We start from the raw sequence: 21,167 nt of genomic DNA, 5'->3' as shown, positions 1-21,167 counted from the left end.
ACCTTGCCCTCCTTTCTTGGCACCATGAACATATTCGAGTAAAAACCCAGAAACTTGTCCCGATGAGGCACGGGGACGATCACCCCCTGGGCGAGCAGATCCCGAACCGCCCGTTGGAGATCTTGGAAACGATCTGGGGTCAAATGAAGATTTGAGGGAAAGACTCTGTCTGCTGGGCGTGATCGAATATCGATCTTGTACCCTGACCGAATGAGTTCCTGAACCCATCTGTCCTGAATCTTGGCCAGCCAAGGTTCGGGAAAACAGCGCAGACATCCCCCCACCCCTGAAACGGGTGAGGGCGCCCCTTCAGGTCGAGGCGGACTGGGCCGCCGTGCCAGTGTGGGCGGCTTTTGACTTGCCCGCCCAAGGCTTCTTCTGGCAACCAGAGGCCTTGAAGGATTTGCCCTTGTCTTGTGCCTTGAAGGCACAAAAGGACCCCTGGTTAGGTTTAAAGGAAGGGGCCCGCTTACCGCGGAAAGACTTGCCCCTGGACACCTGGGGCAGCAGTGTGCTTTTACCCCCAGTGACCCCCTTCCCCAATTCGTCCAGGGAGTCCCCAAAAAGGCGATTCCCTGCATAAGGGATGTCAGACATCGTCTTCTTGGAAGACTGGTCGGCCGACCAGCTTTTCAACCACACGATGCGACCAATCGTCACTGCGACTGCAGATAAGCGTGAGACTAAAGGGGCCTCATCCAAGACCGCGTCACACAGGTATAAAACAGCCTAAATAATTTGGTCCACCATCTCCAGAGTAGCAGGAGGGGCGGAATCAGCCACAAGGGTGCATCTTAGCACCTCAGTCCACTCCACCACAGTCTGAGAGACCATTACTGAGGCGAACACGGGTTTCATCAAGGAACCTGCCACCAGATAGGAGTGGCGGGTAAGAGACTTCACCCGCCTATCCGCCGGGTCTTTAAACACCGGAGAATCTTCAGCGGGCATCAGAGTGGCTTTATTTAACCTGGACACAGTGTGGTCCACCTTAGGGGGCCACAGTCCAGCGCGAATCGACCGGAGACGCAAAGGGATAACGGGACTGAAACCGCTTAGGCACCACAAAATTGCGCTTTAAAATTGCACCATTGTGACAGTCGCCGCCCATTAATACAGTCTTCACGATTGGGAGGTCCCAAAGCAGTGTAGATGTGAGGGGTGGGAAGACGCAACCTTAAAATAGGCAACGCAGCACCCAGGTCAGAGAAAAAAAATGAACTGAACCAGTGGGGTAAGTAAAGCTCAACAGGAGCTAACCCAGGAAAAAAAATGAAATAAACCCCATGACTAAGACATTTAAAAAAAAATAGCATGTCTCTAAACCACTGCTGCGCTCAAAACCTTGCGGTCAAAAGAAGCATCCGAGGATGCCAACACATCAAGTTTGTAAAACGTAGAAAAGGTGTGTACAGACGACCAGGTGGCCGCTTTGCACGCCTGAGCCACCGACGCCTGGTGGCGAAAAACCCAAGACGCACTAACCTCTCTAGCGGAGTGCGCCTTAACAGGGAAGGGAGGAACCCGACCCTTAATCGAATAGGCCTGCACAATCGTCTGTCTGATCCATTTGGAAATGGTTGCCGCAGACGCCGCTGTGCCCTTCCTAGGTCCTTCAGGAAGGACAAACAGACAATCCGACTTCCGGAAAGAGTCCATGGCGGAAAGGTAAACCTTGATCGCCCGGACCATGTCCAAGGAATGAAAGGCAAATTCCTTCAGATGCTTAGGCTTCGCACAAAGCGAAGGCAACACAATATCCTCATTGAGGTGGAAAGGCTGAAACCACCTTAGGAAGAGACTGTATTGGTCACAGGACCACGTTATCCCTATGAACAACCAGATAGGGGGAGTGGAAAATGGCCGCTGTCCTCACTCTGAGGCCAAGCCAGCCCTTACAAACATGGTGGCCGGGCAAAAAAGCGCCAAACGCCGCAGAAAACGCCCGCACTGGCCCCCACCGGGATCTGCACAGAGCACCCCCAGGGAGAAGGAAGCCCCCACATCCCCCGTATGGCGGTCTGCACCGCTGGAGCGCCCCCGCAGGGACAGGTAAGGTAAGACACAGGCGGCCATCCCATGGCCATGAGGGGGATATTACAGCAGGGCCCACTCAATACCCCCTCAAAAACCTGTTCTCAGGGACAGAGGGGTAGTAGTACTCACCATACCGCAAACGTGGGCACCGCTCAGACACTGGAGACTTCCCCACCTGGATGGGGGTGCCGTCAGCCAGGAAGGATGCTAGCAACCCCGGGCGTTCAGACATCCCAGCGAGGATAGAAAAACTTGCAGACTTGTCCCCGATTCTAGGGGCACTGTCGTTACGAGGCCTGGGCGTACCAAAAGCCTGCGACGCTCAATGGCAGACTGGGACTCCATAAGGTTCTATATTAACCAGTACGAGGCCTAGTTCTGCTGACGCTTATAGTCCTCCAAATTCTGACTAACTAGCGTAGGTGAGAAAAAATAAAAAGCTATTCTTGAAAGAAAAAACACTTTTCAGAAATAAAACAAGAAAAAAACTGAGACACTAGGTCCCAGCAGGGAAAACATAGCCTACTCCTGACGCTAGGCAGCAAAGAACTGGATTAGAGTGGTACTGGCTGGAGGATATAGGCCAGAGGGACAGCCCCCTGTGGGTGTGTCTATATGTTAATGTTTGTTGTATTAACAAAATTACTGCCTAGCTTGCTCCTGCGAAGAAGGCCAATACCCAATCGTGAAGACTGTATGAATGGGCAGCGACTGTCAGAGGATGTAAGAGAAAAAAAAAAAAAACCTTTGCCAGGACCAGAGATCCCAGCAAGGAACTAGGTCCTTACTCCTGACTAGGCTGCCCATAGGCGTAGCCAGAACTTTTTTCTGCCTAGTGTCATACTCCTGTAGGGGGCAGCATAACCCTACTGATATGAAGATCAGAGGACTGCGTCTGTCAATGAACGATAGAGAAAAACACATAATAAAAAACATACAGGGGATGCTAATGGAGTCAGTATGTTGGTGGAATCAGAGGCAAGAAAGAAATAGAGGAGCTTACATAGCCATTCACAAAAGTTCAAATAGTATGTACATCAGCCATTCAGCATGCCTGATATGAAAGATATCCAACAAGGAAATATGTGCCCACAATCCTATAAGTAAATGTTGAAAACAAAAGAAAAAAAAAAAAAGTAGCCCACATGTATGCGTCATTCAAATGGAAAAAACGTAATTTTTGTAAAATCTTACCGTAAAATTCCTTTCTCTGAGTCCTCTGACAGTCCCCGCCCACTCATACAGTCTTCACAATGGGTATTGACCTCTTATCCACAGGAGCAAGCTAGGCATAAGACTTGTTAAAAACAAAGCAATTTACATAGACACACCTACAGGGGGCTGTCCTACTGGTCCAATACCCCCGGCAAGCCTCATTCCCAATTCAGTTTGGTAGCAAGCAGTAGATAGTCCATGAACCCCAAAAGAGGGGCGGGGGCGGCGACTGTCAGAGGACTCAGAGAAAAGGAATTTTACGGTAAGATTTTACAAAAATTCAATTTTCTCTTACGTCCTCTGACAGTCGCCGCCCACTCATGCAGTCTTCACCAATGGGATGTCCCAAAGCAGTGTAGACATGAGGGGTGGGAAGCGCAACCATCACAAAGGCAATGCAGCACCCAGGTCAGAGAAGGGAACCTTATCTGAACAGAAAGGTAAACCCTCTGGATAACAGAAAAGCTCAACTGGACAACCCAGGAAAGCAAATAACCAAGGGGGAAACAACCCCAATAGCCAGGGACCTGCAAAACGAGGGCCCCCTTAAGGCACTGCCGCACACAGAACCTTGCGGCCGAAGGAAGCATCTGCAGATGCCGGAACCTCAAGTTTGTAAATTTTGAAAAGGGTGTGCACCGACGACCAAGTCGCAACCTTGCACACCTGGGCCACAAAAGCCTGTTGCTGGAAAGCTCAGGACGCACTCACCGCTCTGGTAGAGTGCGCCTTGACAAGGAAGGGCGGTACCCGTTCCCTAAACGAATAGGCCTGTACAATCGTCTGTCTGATCCATCTAACAAATGGTTGCTGCAGACGCAGCCATACCCTTCCGAGGTCCCTCAGGAAGGACAAAAAAAGAATCCGACCTTCTGAAGGAAGCCGTGGACGACAGGGAGACCCTGATCGCCCGGACTACATCCAAGGAATGCAAGGCACACTCCTTAGGATGCTTAGGGTTCGCACATAGCGAAGGTAAGACAATATCCTCGTGAAGGTGAAAATCAGAAAACACCTTAGGAAGGAAGGATTGGTTAGGTCGCAAGACCACCTTATCCCTATGAACCACCAGGTAAGGGGAGCGGCAAGACAAGGCCGCCAACTCCGACACTCTGCGAGCAGATGTGATAGCCACCAGAAAGGTAACCTCTCGTCAGCAGAGGCAGAAATTTTTTTCTGATGTTTTCAAAGGGAGGACGTTGCAAAACGGACAGGACCAAGTTTAAGTCCCAAGGAGGTAAAGGCGCTGTCCGAGGAGGAGCCAAATGACGCACACCTTGATAAAGGTGCCTATCAATGAATTAGACGCCAAAGGGCGCTGAAAAAGGATGGCCAGTGCAGACAACTGGCCCTCTCAATAGTGGTCAGCGCAAGACGCTGGTCCACACCAGATTGGAGGAAGGCAAACACCCTCGTCAACGAAGGATGGATGCCCCTGGATTCACACCAGGCAAAATAAACCTTCCAAGTATGGTGATAGATATCTTACCGGACGAGGCCTTCCTAGCCCTGAGCAGAGCAGGAATGACCGCCGACGAGAGACCCCGACCTCTCAAGACCTGGCTTTCAACAGCCACGCCGCTAAGGTCAGCGACCGTAAAGCAGGATGGAAGATTGGCCACTGAGACAGCAGATCGTCTCAACCGGGAGCCACCACGGAGTCTCGACGACCAGTTGGACGATGGCCATGTATCAAGACAGGCGCGGCTAGTCTGGTACCACCAGAATCACCAACTTCGGTTCCGAGACTAACCTGCAAAGGAACCTGGCCAACAACCGAAGCGGAGAAAAGGCAGGAAGCAGGCGATACTGATTCCAAGGCACCCCCAGCGCATCCGAGGCGACCGCCAGAGGAACGCGTGTTCGTGCCACGAACCTTCCCACCTTGTTGGTTAGCCGAGAGGCGAACAGATCCACATCCAGGGATCCCCAGCTCGCACACAGCATCTGAAAAACCTCCGGGTGTATGGACCATACTCCCTGGTCCAGTGTCTGGCGGCTCAGATAATTGGCCTGCCAATGCTCCACACCCAGAATGTGAACAGCCGAAATCGCCGGGACTTGCATCTCGCCCAAGACAGAATTCTGGGCCGCCCGGGCACTCCTGGTGCCCCGTAATGATTTGATGTAAGCCACCTCACTGGCGTCGTCCGTCTGGCGGCCCCGAAGATGAGCTGACCAACAGAGCAAGCACAATCTGATCGCTCACAATTCCAAGATGTTCATCGGCAGGGAGGATTCCTCCTCCGACCAAGTGCTCTGGGAAGACAGAAGGCCCAGAACGCCACCCCAGCCTGACAGGCTGGCATCCGTGGTGATCACAGTCCACAACAACGGGCGGAAGGAGTTTCCCTCCGTCAGAGTCGGGGACAGGAGCCACCAGAGAAGATCCTCTCTGACTTGGCAACTCAGAGATATCCTCCTTTCCAAGGAATGAGGATGCCTGTCCCAAGATCTCCGCTTGAAGAGATCGCGTGTGGAACTGTGCAAACGGGATTGCCGCGAAGGCTGACACCATCAACCCCAGGGACCGCATGCAGGCCCTGAGTGATGAGGAATCCTTGTCCCGAAGGGACCTGACCTCGTCCTGTAGAGTCCGGAGCATGTCCTCCAACAGGAAACCTTTACTCGGGTAGAGTCCAGGACCATTCCCAGATAAGGGAGACAAACAGAAGGGGACAAAGTCAACTTCTGAACGTTGATGCTCCATCCGAACTCCCGGAGCGCCTGAACGGTAGTTGACAGATAGCGTAAGACTCGGGCTGGCAAGAGACTCGGGCTGGCACTCGATCGTAACAGATCGTCCAGATATCCCAAGACCGAAATCCCCTGCGCCCGCAACAGGGCCAGAACAGGAACCAGCACTTTGGAAAACACCCTTGGAGCTGAAGCGAGTCCGAAAGGTAACGCCACCAACTGATAGTGACCCTCCGCGATTGTGAATCGGAGGAACCTCTGAAGACCCGCTAATATAGCGATGTGTAAACACGCATCCTCGAGAGCGGTGGAAGCCAGGAAATCTCCTGGACTTAAGGAGGCCACCACCGAACTGAGGGATTCCATTCGGAACTTTTGAACCCACGCAAAGCGGTTCAGAGCTTTCAAGTCCAGAAATGGACGTACCTTGCCCTCCTTACTGGGCACAGTGAACAGATTTGAGTAAAACTCCCGAAACCTGTCCCGAAGAGGCACCGGGATGATCACCCTGTGGGCGAGGAAATCCTGAACCACCCGATGAAGATTGTGTAACCGATCTGGGGTCAAATGAAGATTTGAGGGAAAGAATCGGTCCGCTGGCCGTGAAAGTAATACGAGCTAGTATCCCGATCGAATGATTTCCAGAACCCACCTGTCCAGAACCCGGAGCAGCCAAAGGGCTAGGAAACCGTGCAGACGTTCCCCCACCCCTGCAATGGGTGAGGGCGTCCCTGCAGGTGGAGGCGGAAGGACCTGCTGGGCAGGCATGGGTGGAGTGTTGCTTGCCCGCCCAGTGCTTCCTATGACCACTCTGGCCCTTAAAGGGTTATCCCTTGACCTGTGCCCTGAAGGTACAAAAGGGACTCCCGATTCAGTTTAAAGAAAGGCCCCGCTTAACGCGGAAAAACTTACCCCAGGGGTTCTGGGGCAGCAGAGTGCTACTGTCCCCAGTGCCTCCTTAAACAAACTCGTCCAGGGAATCCGCAAAAAAGACGATTCCCCTCATAAGGGATGTTAGACACCGTCTTCCTGGAGTCTGGTCAGCCGACCAGCTCGTCAGCCACATTAAACGATGTGTGGGACATGTAAGTACTGCAGATACATGCACACGGCTAAAAACCCAATATTACCGAATGGACAGGTCTTCAGACCACAACATTTTGCCAACTGCCGCACCCACGGAGTGGTATATTTGCTCCTCTGTGGGTGCGGCTGTTTTTATGTTGGCAAGACCAAATTGGAATTCACAAAACGCGCATGCAGACATATAAAAAGTATTACAACACGTGACCCTGATCTCCCATTAGGACGCCATGCTGCCTTGGTTCATCCAGATAGAATCCCCAAAATCAAATTCCTGATCCTAGACAGAATACATCCTAACCCCAGGGGACTGGAACAAGTCCCTCCTCCAAATGGAGTTACGATGGATATATCGATTAAAAGCAACTGAACCACCAGGATTAAACGATCAAATATCCTTTAGACCATTTCTTGAGGGGTTTGCCTCTGGAGGCATGGAAAAATAGGCCCTTGATGGGATCATCATTCGCACATGCTCTGACAAATCTGGTACATGCCAGACTGAAATCACAACTGGCTTAACAAGTGGGTTGTCCCCTTATGTCCCCTCCTTTCCCATTCCACCTTTCCCCCTTCCATTTTTTATCCCACCCTTGTTTTCCTCCCCCCTTTCCCCATCCATTCATTTCCTTATCATTACATTATTTCGGTCAGTATGCTATACGTTGCCACATTAGAGGATAAGTCTCTATAATTCATTCCGATTACATCTATACATTCATATACCTTGCATACATGCCTATCTATATAGGCTTATGCAACCCTGGACAATAGAAAAGTTCAGTGTAATTTAAGTTCTGTTTTTCATTATAAACATAGAACGTATGATCCTCTTTTTCCTTCAGACACTCCTTTACACGTTCAGCAGTTGTTTCCTAGAGAGAACCCTTTCTGTCCCTCTAGAATTGCTTTGGGAGTAACCCGGCATGGTTATAGCGGACGCCACCTAGTGGCGCCCGCTTAAATGACATGCACCTTTTCCATCCCGATCTATCATTGAAATCGGCGGCGCATGCTCAGTACACTCTGTGTTTCACACAGACAGAGTACATTCCGTTCCGGTGGAACGCACCGGCCGTCCGCGCTTCCGCCGGATCACTTCCGGTTGGGGGCGTGCTCGGCTGATGGGCTCCAGGGAACCTAATAGGCAATCAGCTGAGCAAGCGGCGCCACACAGCTGATGATCGTTTCAGCTGATGGCGCTGCTTTTTAAGCCCTGTTGGTCCGACATGAGAGCTGCCTGCTCCCTTGCCGGACACACAGGACTTTTTAAGCTCCAACACCCACCAGCATATTCAGCACAATCATGCCCAGCTCACTCTGTGGTGACAGCCTCGGGATACTGGCATTAAGTATATCAAATTGCATTGGATTAAGTTACATTTTTATGTTGCATTTGTGACAATGCTAAAAAACCTTCCTAATACATGGGGTTTTTTTCTTTGCTATTGACACCATAAATCCAGCATTTATTTCCACATAATTTGCTTTTTATCCTATAAATTGGTCGCTGTCATTTTTCCATAGAGGTTTTGAGCTATTCCTTTTTGGGGGGCATCCAATTATTATTTATTTTTTGTTTTATCCTACATTCTGAATAACTGCTTGAATTTTTTTGTTCGGCAGAATTGCTGTGACCAGGTTTCAGCTACTCCCATCTAGCCTCTCCTTGAGACTAGACAGCGGGCAATTGCTGTTAACGTGTATTCAGGAGTTCATTTAAGATCCCTAGACTTTCTAGGATAACCAGATGGCACCCCTAGTGGACAACGTTGGCATGCTGGCCATTTGCTTTTAAATACCAGGCAGGCAACCCATATCTCCTACTCCAGTGAACTGTGTAAGTTTATTATATAAATTGACTTTCAATGTATTGTATATCCTTTGGAATATGTGATAAGTAACTGTTATATATTAACTACCTACAGACCACCCTCCAAGGGCACCCCTGAGGAAGGAGTCCAGTTTACACTCCGAAACGCGTCGGGTCAAACCCGGGGGTCAAGTGGTCTAAGTTTCACTGTTCTATGTGGAGTAATTTATAGCTTGCCTACTGTTTTTACATTTCTGTATTGAATAAAGGTTTCTCTTTTTATATATCTTTTTTGTCATATGTTTTGGTGCCTTTAAAGTCCCACCCAAGGGGAACCCCTTTTGGTTTGATTTTGCATTTTTGGGATGTGGCACCTTGAGGAGTATGCAACATGAGCAACATTTTTGTGCATTAAACGATGGAGCAGCACCGTGACACCAGACAGCCGAGCCGCTAGAGGAGCCTCCTCCAAGGCCGCGTCACACAGGTACAAAAAACCTGCCAGACGCATCTGCTCCACCATCTCCACAGTAGTCGGAGGGTCGGAATCCGCCTCCAGAGTGCGTTTGAGCGCTGAACACTGGAGAATCCTCTGAGGACATGAGTGGCCTTGTTTAACCTGGACCCCGTGCGATCCACTTTAGGGGACATGGTCCATCCCGAATCCGTAGGAGACGTGAAAGGGCAACAGAATTGAAACCGTTTTGGTACCACAAGAGGGCGCATTAAATGTACGCCATTGTTTGTTCACCGTCACGCGAAACTCAGTGGGACAAGGAATACCTGTGCTGCTTTTCAGGTTCTGTGAGTCCCAAGGAAGACTGCTTACCCGCTGGGTGGGCTCATCCTCTAAATGCAGTGTCTCTTAAACCGAGGAAATAAGCGGAGACATAGCAGCGCATTCTTTGGCCGTCTCAGGGGGGGGGGGGGGATCATCCCGACCCCCATCCCCCCACCTCCCTATCCGAACGGAAGGCCTGAGACCCCTCAGAGGGTATACTGTCCAATGCAACCATAGCAACCTCAGAAGCAGAGGATAGTGAAAAAGCCCAGGTCTTTAGCCAAACAGCCCGTTCTGACATAACTAAAGCCCCCTTGGATACTAAGTCGCAAGAGCCGCAGTAAGAGTAGAAGATTCAGGCGCACCTGAATCACCCACCAAGGACTGGGAGGAAGTTTGCTGTCCTGGGACTCCCACGAAAATAAACAAAAGTGTGTATGGCGCTGGCCCTTTAAGGCGCGATGGCGGCGACACACGCCGACATGCACTGCAATCAGGACCATAACTGAAGCACCCACAGATATCAAAAAAGGACTAATAGCAAGAGAATATCCCCCAAACAGCAAGAAAGACCCCCAGGAGCGTTACCCTTCTGCCGAACGATTCCGCTGTATGCAGGAAAAGGAAGTGATGTCAGACCGCTAGACCCAGGCAAGCACAGGCTAAGGAAAAATGGATGCCTAATGATTGCAATGGGAGGCTCCGGGAAAATGGCAGCCAACACGTGTCAACAGAGAACCGTGCCACACACAAGATGGCGCCCGAACGGCGCCAATACTGCAGAGGAAAATGGCTGCTGAAGAGCCCACAGTGAGGCCAGACAGCCGCCCATACCCAACATGGCGGACCCGCGGTTTTTTACCGCAGTGGTCCGCCGCCACATGTCTGAACACCCACATTAAATACAAAAAAGTGCCGTCAGGGTAGGGACCCTCACAAACCCCCACACAGTGTTCCGCACACAGTAACTCCCAGCAGGGACCAGGAGGATGCGAGCCCAGACACAGACATGAGGGAGGGAGGATAGACCCAGCAGACTGTCCTCCCACACAGAGGCCCCACACAGAGTACTACTTACCCGACCAAGATGGCGTGGGCGCCTCTCCACGACGGGAACCTCCCACCCCAGGTGGCGGGGTTGCCGTCCGTCAAAGACAGGACAAATGCCACACACGGTCAGACCGCAACTGAGGCATCCTGGCGAGGTGACCACCTTGCGGGCGTTCGCCCCAGAGGACAGGGGCAGGTCGTTTGCGAGGCCAGGGCATACGCATAGCCTGCTAAACGTTCGATGGCGGGCTGGGATTCCACAAGATCCTCTGTCCTGGAGTACCAGGACGACCAGTCCGATTCCCAGCTCCGCAAACGCCGTAGTCTTCCGAAGATCCGACTAACTAAGCGCAGAACAAATAAAAAGCTAGTAGTGCAAAGAAAACACTCTTGCAGAAAATAAAAGTAATAAAATAGAAGAAAGGCTGAGACATGTAGCCCCAGCACAGGGAAGTCTATCTTACTCCTATCTAGGCAGAAGACAAACTGAATTGGGAATGAGGCTAGCCGGGGGTATTGGACCAGTGGGACAGCCCCCTGTAGGTGTGTCTATGTAAATTGCTTTGTTTTTAACAAGTCTTATGCCTAGCTTGCTCCTGTGGATAAGAGGTCAATACCCATTGGTGAAGACTGTATGAGTGGGCGGCGACTGTCAGAGGACGTAAGAGAAATCACATATAGAACAGCACTTATTTAGTGAAAGTGATAGTAACTACGGATAAGTATTAAAAGTAAAAAGGCATGTTGTTTGCAAAACAGAGTTCGTTTACCAATGATTTAGAGATAACGGGTCTAAATGAAAAAGTATGTGGAGATCTGAGACAAAAAGGCCCAAATCCACAAGAGGACCAAAAAAGGGGGACCATAAGAAAAAAGGTCACCTCTATTCCTAAATGAGACAAAAACCACAACATAAAATCTGTGCATCTGAAATATTAAAAAAGTGACAATTCAAAAAGGGATCAATATCTATAGTAGTAGCCATCATAGAAAAATACAAAAAGGAGAACTCACCAAGACTTCTTCAAAAGTGACACAAACTCGCCGTAATGGCGAATCACAAGTGCAGCACTATGTGACGCCGCCATGTTAGTCTGACACGGGGCCTCTTTTAAATAGTGGGAGGCAGAGGAAGGCTCCTCCTTCCACCTCCCATTCCCCATCTCGTGCTCTGCGTCTCGAACGAGGTGGCTGGAAGTTGCGGCGTTCTCCAGCGGCGATGACGCACATCTAGTGTGAACTAGAAGTGACGTCAGACATTGGACATTAAGTCAGAAGCGAAGCTGGAAGTGGCACGACCACTCCAGCCATCACAATCCAGAGAAAACTCTAAACAAAATTAACAACAAACTCTAAAATAAAGGTAAGTAGGGGAACACCCACCAAGTAGGACGTTGCTCACCAGTGACACAATATATATTAATTCTAACCAACAAAAAGTACCCTATTACAATTCAAGCTAAAATGTTCCGATCTTGTAAAGTACTATACTCCAAGAATGGCAGAGGGGGGGGGGGTCGAAAAGGGCGGGGGGAGTGAAAAGCTGAAGAGGGAGAGGAAAAAAGAAGGAACGGAAATCTACATTACGTGTCCAAAAATGGGGCAAAGCTCAACTTATCGTTTACCCCCCGGTTTTGAACATGCATTGAGGTTTAAGATCCACCTGCATTCACGCTGCAGGATAGTCTCCTCAAATTGTCCACCAAAAAAAAAAGGAGACCATCAAATTTGTAACCATGAAATTGAGCGAAATGGTGAGCAACTGGGCTCTCCAAATCGCCCCCTTTAGTACATTTAACGTGGTCATGTATGCGTTCCCAAAAAGACGCTTGGTTTTCCCCATGTAAAATGCTTGACAAGAACATTTCATAATTTAGACTATACCAATAGTCTGGCATGATACAAAATGTTGGGGGGGGGGGGGGGGGGGGATGGGTTTCCACTAGGTAAGAGTCTGGGGGGGGGGGGGGTATATGTTAGCCATGTATGGACAGTATTCAAGTAAATGAATAGCCTTGGTTTTTTTTTTTCTAATAAAATAGCAAACATGTTATGCTTACCTGCTCTGTGCAGATGATTTTGCACAGAGCAGCCCCGTCCCGACCCTCCGCTTCTGGAGTCCCTGACTGGAGGCTACTGGCCCCTCCCTCCTGTTGAGTGCCCCCATAGCAAGCAGCTTGCTATGAGGGCACACGAGCCGAAACTCCGTGTAACCATTCAAATACAGAGCTGCCTTTCGGCCCCGCCCCTCTCTCTCCAGATTGGCTGAGTTTGATTGACAGCAGCGGGAGCCAATGGCACAGCTGCTGTCTCTCAGCCAATCAGGAGAGAGAGAGTCCCAGATGGCTGAAGCACTCGTGGACATCACTAGATAGAGAGGGGGGGCTACTGCACACAGAAGGCTTTTTATCTTACTGCACAGAATGCATTAAGATAAAAAACCTTCTGACTTTACAACCCTTTTAACAGTTGCCACAGGGAAAAGTACCTAGGGATTTTACTGCAGAGATCCCTTCTCCCTCCTCTTAGGTAATGACTTGATGTAACTATACCTTTATGGATTAATTATGTTTATGAGTAATAGTAGCTTTTGGGTCCACAAATTCTTTCAATATATCATCCTCCGCAAGATCATGCCACTGTTTTTTTTTTTTAGAGATTTTTTGGACCCGTTCATCTTGGCCGTTCAATTTAGTAATCAATCTAGTCCTATTCAGGGGTGCTCTTTGGTCCCTCTGAAAAAAGGAAAAATGTCTTGTGCACTGTATTTAGCTTTCTGGTATGCACGTTTAACACATTTCTGACTATAACCCTTATTTAGGTAGCGTTTACGTAAAGGTTGTGCTTCCTGTTCAAAAGTCTCGGGTTCCATGAAGTTTCTGCGAATTCTATAGTACTGCCATGAATAACATGTTTGGGGTGGCTACTCCATGCATGCAGCATGGCATTAGTTGCTGTGGGTTTATGATAAAGTGTTGAGGCTATGCAGTTATTAGGTCCCTTTTATATATTGAGGTCCAAAAAGGAAATTTGGTGGTCATCATGCACAAATGTAAATTGCAAATTGAAGATATCATTCAAATTTATGCACAAATTCCTTGAGAAAATCCCTCGGGCCTGACCACAGGATGAAAATGTCATCTATGTACCTATACCACACATCAATGTGACTGAGGTACTGTGAAACTGAATTAATCACTCCTACCCCCTTCCCAAAGGTACAGATTGGCATACAACAGGGCACACTTAGTCCCCATTGCAATCCCCTGCCCTTGGAGGTAGTGGCGGGAGCCATCAAAAACAAACATTATGCATAAGCAAAAAAAGCAAAAGCATCCAGAATAGATTAATTATTCTTCTCTCTGCCCCAATCCCCTTTTCGTCAATAAATGTTTTTGATCCATTATTTCTATATTGTTGGTAAGCGAGCTCCAATGTGCAAACAACATGCCCTTTTGCTTTTAATACTTATCCGTAGTTACCATCACTTTCACTAAATAGGTGCTGTTCTATATATTATTTTTCCAATTGGACGACGCATACATGTGGGGGATTTTTCCTTTTGTTTTTAACATTTACTTATATAATCGTGGACACACATTTCCTTGTTGGATATATTTTATATCAGGCATGGTAAATGTCTGACGTACATACTTTTTGATCTTCCCGTGAGGTATTTGCACTTGTGAATGGATATTTAAGTTCCATGATCACCCCCGTATGTTTATTATGCGTTTTACCCTCCCCCACCTTTTACCCCCTTTTCCCCATTCCCCCTTCCTTTCACCCCTTGTTGGACCTGACCTCAGGCGTGTTCGAGTTGCTACGTGCCCCATCCCGCCAGGAAGTCGACACTGCACTCCACTAATCACAGGCAGTGAGACATTTCCCGATCTGTGCCTGTGATTAGCGGAGTGCAGTGTCAGCTTCCTGGCGGGATCAGGCACGTACGAACTCAAACACGCCAATGCTCATCCCTAACCAGCAGATGTGATAATGAATGTTTTTATGAACGTGTTCTTTTTCATATGCATTTCTTGTATTTTGTAATTTATATTGTAGTGGTCGATAATGGCCCTTCTTTTCCCACAGTCTCCCTATCTAGGGATATGTTGGGACCCCCCTTTCAATACACTCCACTTGTTGTAGGGGATTGTGCCAGTTTTTGACCATAGGCTCCCCTCCCACCGAACCAAAGTTACATGTAGAGTTCAAGAAATTACTGGGGAGAAACAGAACTAGTTATAAATGGCGCCTCCTACCAGTGAATTGAGTTTTCCAGTGAGTAAAGCTGCCATCAGATTTGGTAATCTACCAAACAAATAGGTGTTGCTTATGAGGCGCTATTACATTTTTAAACACTTGCATCACGAGGTTATTGGAAGTCATACAGGATAACATAGGCAATATACCAATTTGATATTGTTTATTATTGAATATTGTGCACATTTGGAATATCATTGAAATTGGGGGGGGGCAGAAGGTAGTGCGGAGCTAATTTAGGGTCTAACTTTAGGACATTCCAATGTTTGATGATACAGTACTTGTAATTTTGCAATACTGGTCATTATATTCCGTGACAAACTTAGTTGATTTGGTCTCTGTTACCAGTTACCTTGGCGTTTCTATAGTGAATAGAAGATGAAAGTGCATTTTTTTTTAAAAGATTCAGTCAATAGAGGCACTGGATAACCTTTTTCATGGAACTTCAGGATAAGGGTTTGGCCTTGTGTTTCATACTCGTCAGATTTGGTAGAGTTCTGACGTAAGCTGTGGAACTGTCCACTTGGGATGTTGTCTAACCATGACGGATGGTGGCAACTAGAATAATGTTATTTCCACTGGTGGGTTTACAGTGGTTACGGGGAAACAATTGTGTCACCCTCATAACCAAGCCCCAAGTCCAAAAAGACGAGCTTGGGTGGATCGATGACAGACGTGGATTTCAGGCCCATGGATTTTAAGCCCAAGGAGTTGTTGCAGTGGGATACAAAGGCTTGGAACTCATCTAAATTACCCTTCCAAATGCGTCACATATCGTCTATAAATCTGCCATAATAGACAATTGTGCTTAGATAAGGGATTATGGTGCCAAATCCATGTTTCTTCCCGGTATCCCATTGTAATGTTGGCATAACATGGAGCAAAATTTGCTCCCATGGCTGTGTCCTGAAGTTGGAGGTAAAACTGTTCTAAAAACCATAAAAATAAACTGGACCATAAATCGGCATCATCACTTTAGTACAGAGAGCCCAGAGGTGGCACAGGAAACATAAGCTGAAAAAACAGAAAAACAAGACCCAGTTATCTGCCTGGCTAGGCAGTATTGCAGGAATATATGAACTGCAAGAGCAGTTAAACAAATTTTTTTATAATTTGGCATATATAACAGAAGGAGCTCAAATGTGCGGTTTGCAAAATGCTTTATTATTTGATTCATGTATTCATATTTGTTTTTTAAACAAATTCTAAAAACCCAAAATAGAAAAAACAAAACTAAAATGTGAAAAAGAGTAGACAATACCTCTCTTTGAAATCTTTCTAATGTTAACTTCTTTTGCATCTGATCCTGAAGCCATGGATCAGCAGAGTATTCTCCTTCCAGTAAGGAGGGCCAGCAATTGCCTGCATCACGATTGGACTTGGTTAATACTATTCGTATAAGTTTTTTGTCCTCTGTAAAGCAAAGAAAAACTGAATTTTTGTAAAATCTTACCTGTAAAATTCCTTTCTCTGAGTCCTCCGACAGTCGCCGCCTCCTCTAAGTTATCACTATTGGGTATTGACTTCCGCTCCGCAGGAGTAGCTAGGCATAAGACTTAGTCAAAAGAACAAAAGCATTTGCATAGACACACCCATGGGGGCTGTCCCACTGGTCAATACCCCCCTGCAGTGATCACTCCCAACTCAGTTTGGTAGCATAGCAGTAAGTGTACAAGAAAACCCCAAAAGAGGGGCGGCGACTGTCGGAGGACTCAGAGAAAGGAATTTTACAGGTAAGATTTTACAAAAATTCCATTTTCTCTTACGTCCTCTGACAGTCGCCGCCTCCTCTAAGTCATCACTATTGGGATAAAAATAAGCAGTCCCAAAAGCAGTGTAGACATGAGGGGTGGGAGACGCAACCGTAGAAAAGGCAACGCAGTACCCACATCAGAGAAAGGAACCTTACACGCACAGTAAGAGAACCTTCTGGGCGACAGAAAACAAGGCTCAACAGGAGCAACAGCCCAGGAAAGCAAATAACCCAGTGGATAACACCCCAACAGCCAGGGACTCACAAAAAAACACAAGGGTCCTTCATGGCCCTGCCACACTGAGAACTTTGCGGCCAAAGGAGGCATCCGCTGATGCCAGAACATCCACCTTATAGAATTTGGAAAAGGTGTGCACCGATGACCAAGTCGCAGCCTTGAACACCTGGGCCACCGAGGCACGATGCCAATAGGCCAAGGACGCACTCAAAGATCTGGTAGAGTGCGCTTTAACAGGGAAGGGTGAAACCCGTTCCTTCAAAGCATAGGCCTGTTCAATGGTCTGTCTGATCCATTTGGCAATGGTCGCTGCAGACGCAGCCATGCCCTTCCGGGGTCCCTCAGGAAGGACAAAGAGGGAATCTGTCTTCCGAAAGGATTCCGTAGACGACAGGTAAACCCTGATCGCCCTGACAACATCCAAGGAATGCAACGCAACCTCCTTAGGATGGTTAGGCTTCGTACAAAGCGAAGGCAGGACAGTGTCCTCATTAAGGTAAAACTCGGAGACCACCTTAGGAAGAAAAGACGAATGAGGTCGCAAGACCACCTTATCCTTGTGGCTCACCAAGTAGGGAGAGCGGCAAGACAACGCCGCCAGCTCCGACACTCTGAGAGCCGAAGTGATCGCCACCAAAAAGGCAACCTTCTTAGACAGCAGAGGCAACAATATCTCCCGGATGTTTTCAAAGGGAGCACGCTGAAACACGGACAGAACCAAGTTCAAGTCCCATGGAGGTAAAGGCTCCCTCCTAGGAGGAGCCAAATGTCGCACACCTTGAATGAAAGTGCGAATTAAAGAATGAGATGCCACAGGGCGTTGGAAAAGAATAGCCAGTGCAGACACCTGGCCCTTTATCGTGGCCAGCGCCAGGCGCTGGTCCACACCAGTCTGGAGGAAAGCCAACACTCTCGACACCGAGTACGAGCGAGGGGAGAACCCCCTGGACTCACACCAGGCGAAATAAACCTTCCAGGTACGGTAATAGATTTTACCAGACGAGGTCTTCCTAGCCTTGATTAGAGTAGGAATGACCTCAGGGGCGAGACCCCTGTCTCCCAGGACCTGGGTCTCAACAGCCAGGCCGTTAAAGCCAGCGACTGTAAAGCAGGATGGAAGATCGGTCCTGAGACAGGAGATCTTCCCGCAGTGGCAGCCACCAAGGAGGCGCCACCGCCAGGTGAACAACGTCGGCGTACCAGGACCGGCGTGGCCAGTCCGGTGCTACCAGAATCACCAAGTGTGGTTCCGAGGCTAACCTGCGAAGGAACCTGGACAACAACTGAATCGGAGGAAAGGCATACATCAGACGATACTGATGCCACGGGGCCACCAACGCATCCGAGGCGTCTGCCAGAGGATCGCGCGTTCTTGCCACGAACCTTTCCACCTTGTGGTTTAGCCGAGACGCGAACAGATCCACGTCCGGGGATCCCCACTTCGCACACAGCATTTGGAAGACCTCCGGGTGCAGGGACCATTCCCCCTGGTCCAGGGTCTTGCCTCTCAGATAGTCGGCCTGCCAATTCTCCACACCCAGAATGTGAACTGCTGAGATTGCCGGGACATGAGTATCGGCCCAAGACAGAATGTCGGTCACCTCCCGGCCGCCCGGGCACTCCTGGTGCCCCCTTGGTGGTTTATGTAAGCCACCGCGGTAGCATTGTCCGTCTGTACCTGAACCTAAAGGCCCCGAAGTCGATCCGACCACTGGAAGAGACAGAGTTTGATCGCCCTCAATTCCAATATGTTGATCGGAAGGGAGGATCCCTCCCCCGACCAAGTGCCCTGGGCAGACAGGTTGCCCAGGACTCCAACCCAGCCCGACAGGCTGGCATCCGTGGTAATCACCGTCCACAGCAACAGATGGAAGGATTTTCCCTCTGACACAGCCGGGGACTGAAGCCACAACAGAAGATCCATTCTGGTCCGGCGACTCAATGAGACACTCAGATCCAAGGACTGAGCTAGTCTGTCCCACCTGGCCAGGATCTCCGCTTGAAGAAACCGTGTGTGAAACTGAGCAAAGGGTATCGCCTCGAAGGCCGATACCATCAACCCTAGGAACGGGACATGCAGGTCCTGAGCGACGAGGATGGCTTGTCCCTGAGGGACCTGATCTCGTCCCGTAAGGTCCTGAGCTTGTCCTCCGGCAAGAACACCTTTGCTTGAGCAGAGTCCAGAACCATTCCCAGATAGGAAAGACGAACCGAAGGAGACAAGGTCGACTTCTGTACGTTGATGGTCCATCCGAACTCCTGGAGCGTCTGTACCGTGGTGGACAGATCACGCAGTAGGTCCTGGCGGACACTCGATCTTAAGAGGAGACCGTCCAGATATCCCAAGACCGCAATGCCCTGAGCCCTTAGCAGGCCTAGAACAGGCGCCAACACTTTGGTAAAGACCCTTGGAGTCGAAGCGAGACCGAAAGGTAACGCCACAAACTGATAGTGGTCCTCCGCTATTGCGAACCGAAGGTACCTCTGGTGACCATCGAAAATAGGGATGTGTAGGTACGCATCCTTCAGGTCTATAGAGGCCAGGAATTCCCCTGGACTCAGGGAGGCCACCACCGAGCGGAGAGATTCCATAAGGAACTTTCGAACGCGCACGAAGCGGTTCAGCGCTATCAGGTCCAGAATAGGACGCACCTTGCCCTCCTTTCTGGGCACAGTGAACAGATTGGAATAAAACCCCCGAAACCTGTCCCGATGAGGCACCGGGACAATCACCCCCTGGGCAAGGAGGTCCTGCACCGCCTGATGCAGGTCCTGCAGGCGCCCTGGGGTCAAATGAAGATTTGAGGGAAAAAATCTGTCCGCTGGCCGCGAAAGGAATTAGATCTTGTACCCTGATCGAATGATTTCCTGAACCCACCTGTCCGGAATTCGGAGCAGCCAAGGTTGGAGGAAACCGCGCAAACGTCCCCCCACCCCAGAAATGGGTGAGGGCGCCCCTTCAGGCAGAGGCGGATTGACCCGCCGCACCGGGATTGCCGGACTTCTGCTTGCCCGTCCAGGGCTCCTTCTGGCTACCTTGGCCCTTGAAGGGCTTGCCCTTGGTTTGATTCCGAAAGGCACGAAAGGACCCTTGATTGGGTCGAGAGGCGGAACCCCGCTTGCCACGAAAGGACTTTTTCTTCGGGTTCTGGGGCAGCATGGTGCTCTTGCCCCCCGTGACGCCTTTTACCAAGGTATCCAACGCCTCGCCAAAAAGGCGAGAGCCAGCATAGGGAAAATCAGCGACTATGTTCCGTGATGTCTGGTCAGCCGACCAGCTCTTCCGCCAGATCAGTCATCGGTTAAGCACCGCAACACTAAATAGGCGTGCTACCAAAGGGGCCTCATTTAAGGCCGCATCGCACAAATACATGACTCCTTGGTGAATTTGATCCACCATAGCCAGCGTGGCAGGGGGGGCAGAACCAGACGCGAGGTTGCATCTAAGCACCTTAGTCCAATCAGCCACCGCCTGAGCCACCAGAACGGACGCAAAAACAGGTTTGAGCAAGGAACCCGCCAACGTGTAGGAATGGCAGGCTAGAGACTCCAACCTTCTGTCCGTGGGATCCCGAAAAACCGGGGTCTCCTCAGTAGGAATCAAGGTAGCCTTGTTTAACACGGCCACAGTGTGATCCACCAGTGGAGGCACACACCATCGCGATTCCGTAGCCGGCGCAAAGGGATAAAGTAGTTTAAACCGACTAGGAACCATGAATGGACGTTTTCAAGTGCGCCACAGTTTATTCACAGTTTAAAGAAACTCAGCGGAGCAGGGAAAAACCTGCACCGACTTGCGGGTCCTATGTGTACCGAAGGAGGACACAATGCCCGGAGGACTGGGCTCATCCTCCAAGTGTAGTGTTTCTTTTACAGAAACAATCAACTCATCCATGGTCGCGCGTTCTTCAGGCGACCCCGGGGGAGAAACATCAACCCCCTCCACCTCTGCCTCCCCCTCAGACCCCAGAGGGTCCAAGGATGAGCAAGACCCTGAAAAGGGCACGCCCGCCGCAGCAGCCACATCACCATCTGAATCAGAGGAGATAGATAATCTGGGTCTTTTCCTAGCAGCACGTTCAGCCATCAGTACCTCCATTTTCGACACTAAAGACGCCACTACGGCGGCCAAATCAGGTATAACAGGGGCCCCAGCAGGACTGGGGTCCCCCACCAGAGCTGGAGGAAATTTTCTATCCTGAGATTCCATTGCCCAAGTTAGAAAACAACAGTGCAA

General features: G+C 49.6%; 1 protein-coding gene across 1 annotated transcript in view; it reads right to left on the bottom strand.

Moving 5' to 3' along the window:
• Positions 1–21,167, bottom strand: part of NUDCD2 (NudC domain containing 2) — a 60,445-nt gene that overhangs the window by 9,751 nt on the left and 29,527 nt on the right. The window contains exon 3 of the mRNA XM_082256908.1: positions 16,201–16,352. Within this exon, the coding sequence (XP_082113034.1) occupies positions 16,201–16,352 (152 nt within the window). The remainder of the gene's footprint in view (positions 1–16,200; positions 16,353–21,167) is intronic.

The sequence above is a fragment of the Pelophylax lessonae genome (assembly GCF_965119305.1).
Source record: "Pelophylax lessonae genome assembly, chromosome: 4".
In the NCBI taxonomy this organism is placed as follows: domain Eukaryota; kingdom Metazoa; phylum Chordata; class Amphibia; order Anura; family Ranidae; genus Pelophylax; species Pelophylax lessonae.
The sequence above is the reverse complement of the archived record's forward strand: the minus strand, read 5'-3'. Positions and strand labels throughout refer to the sequence as shown.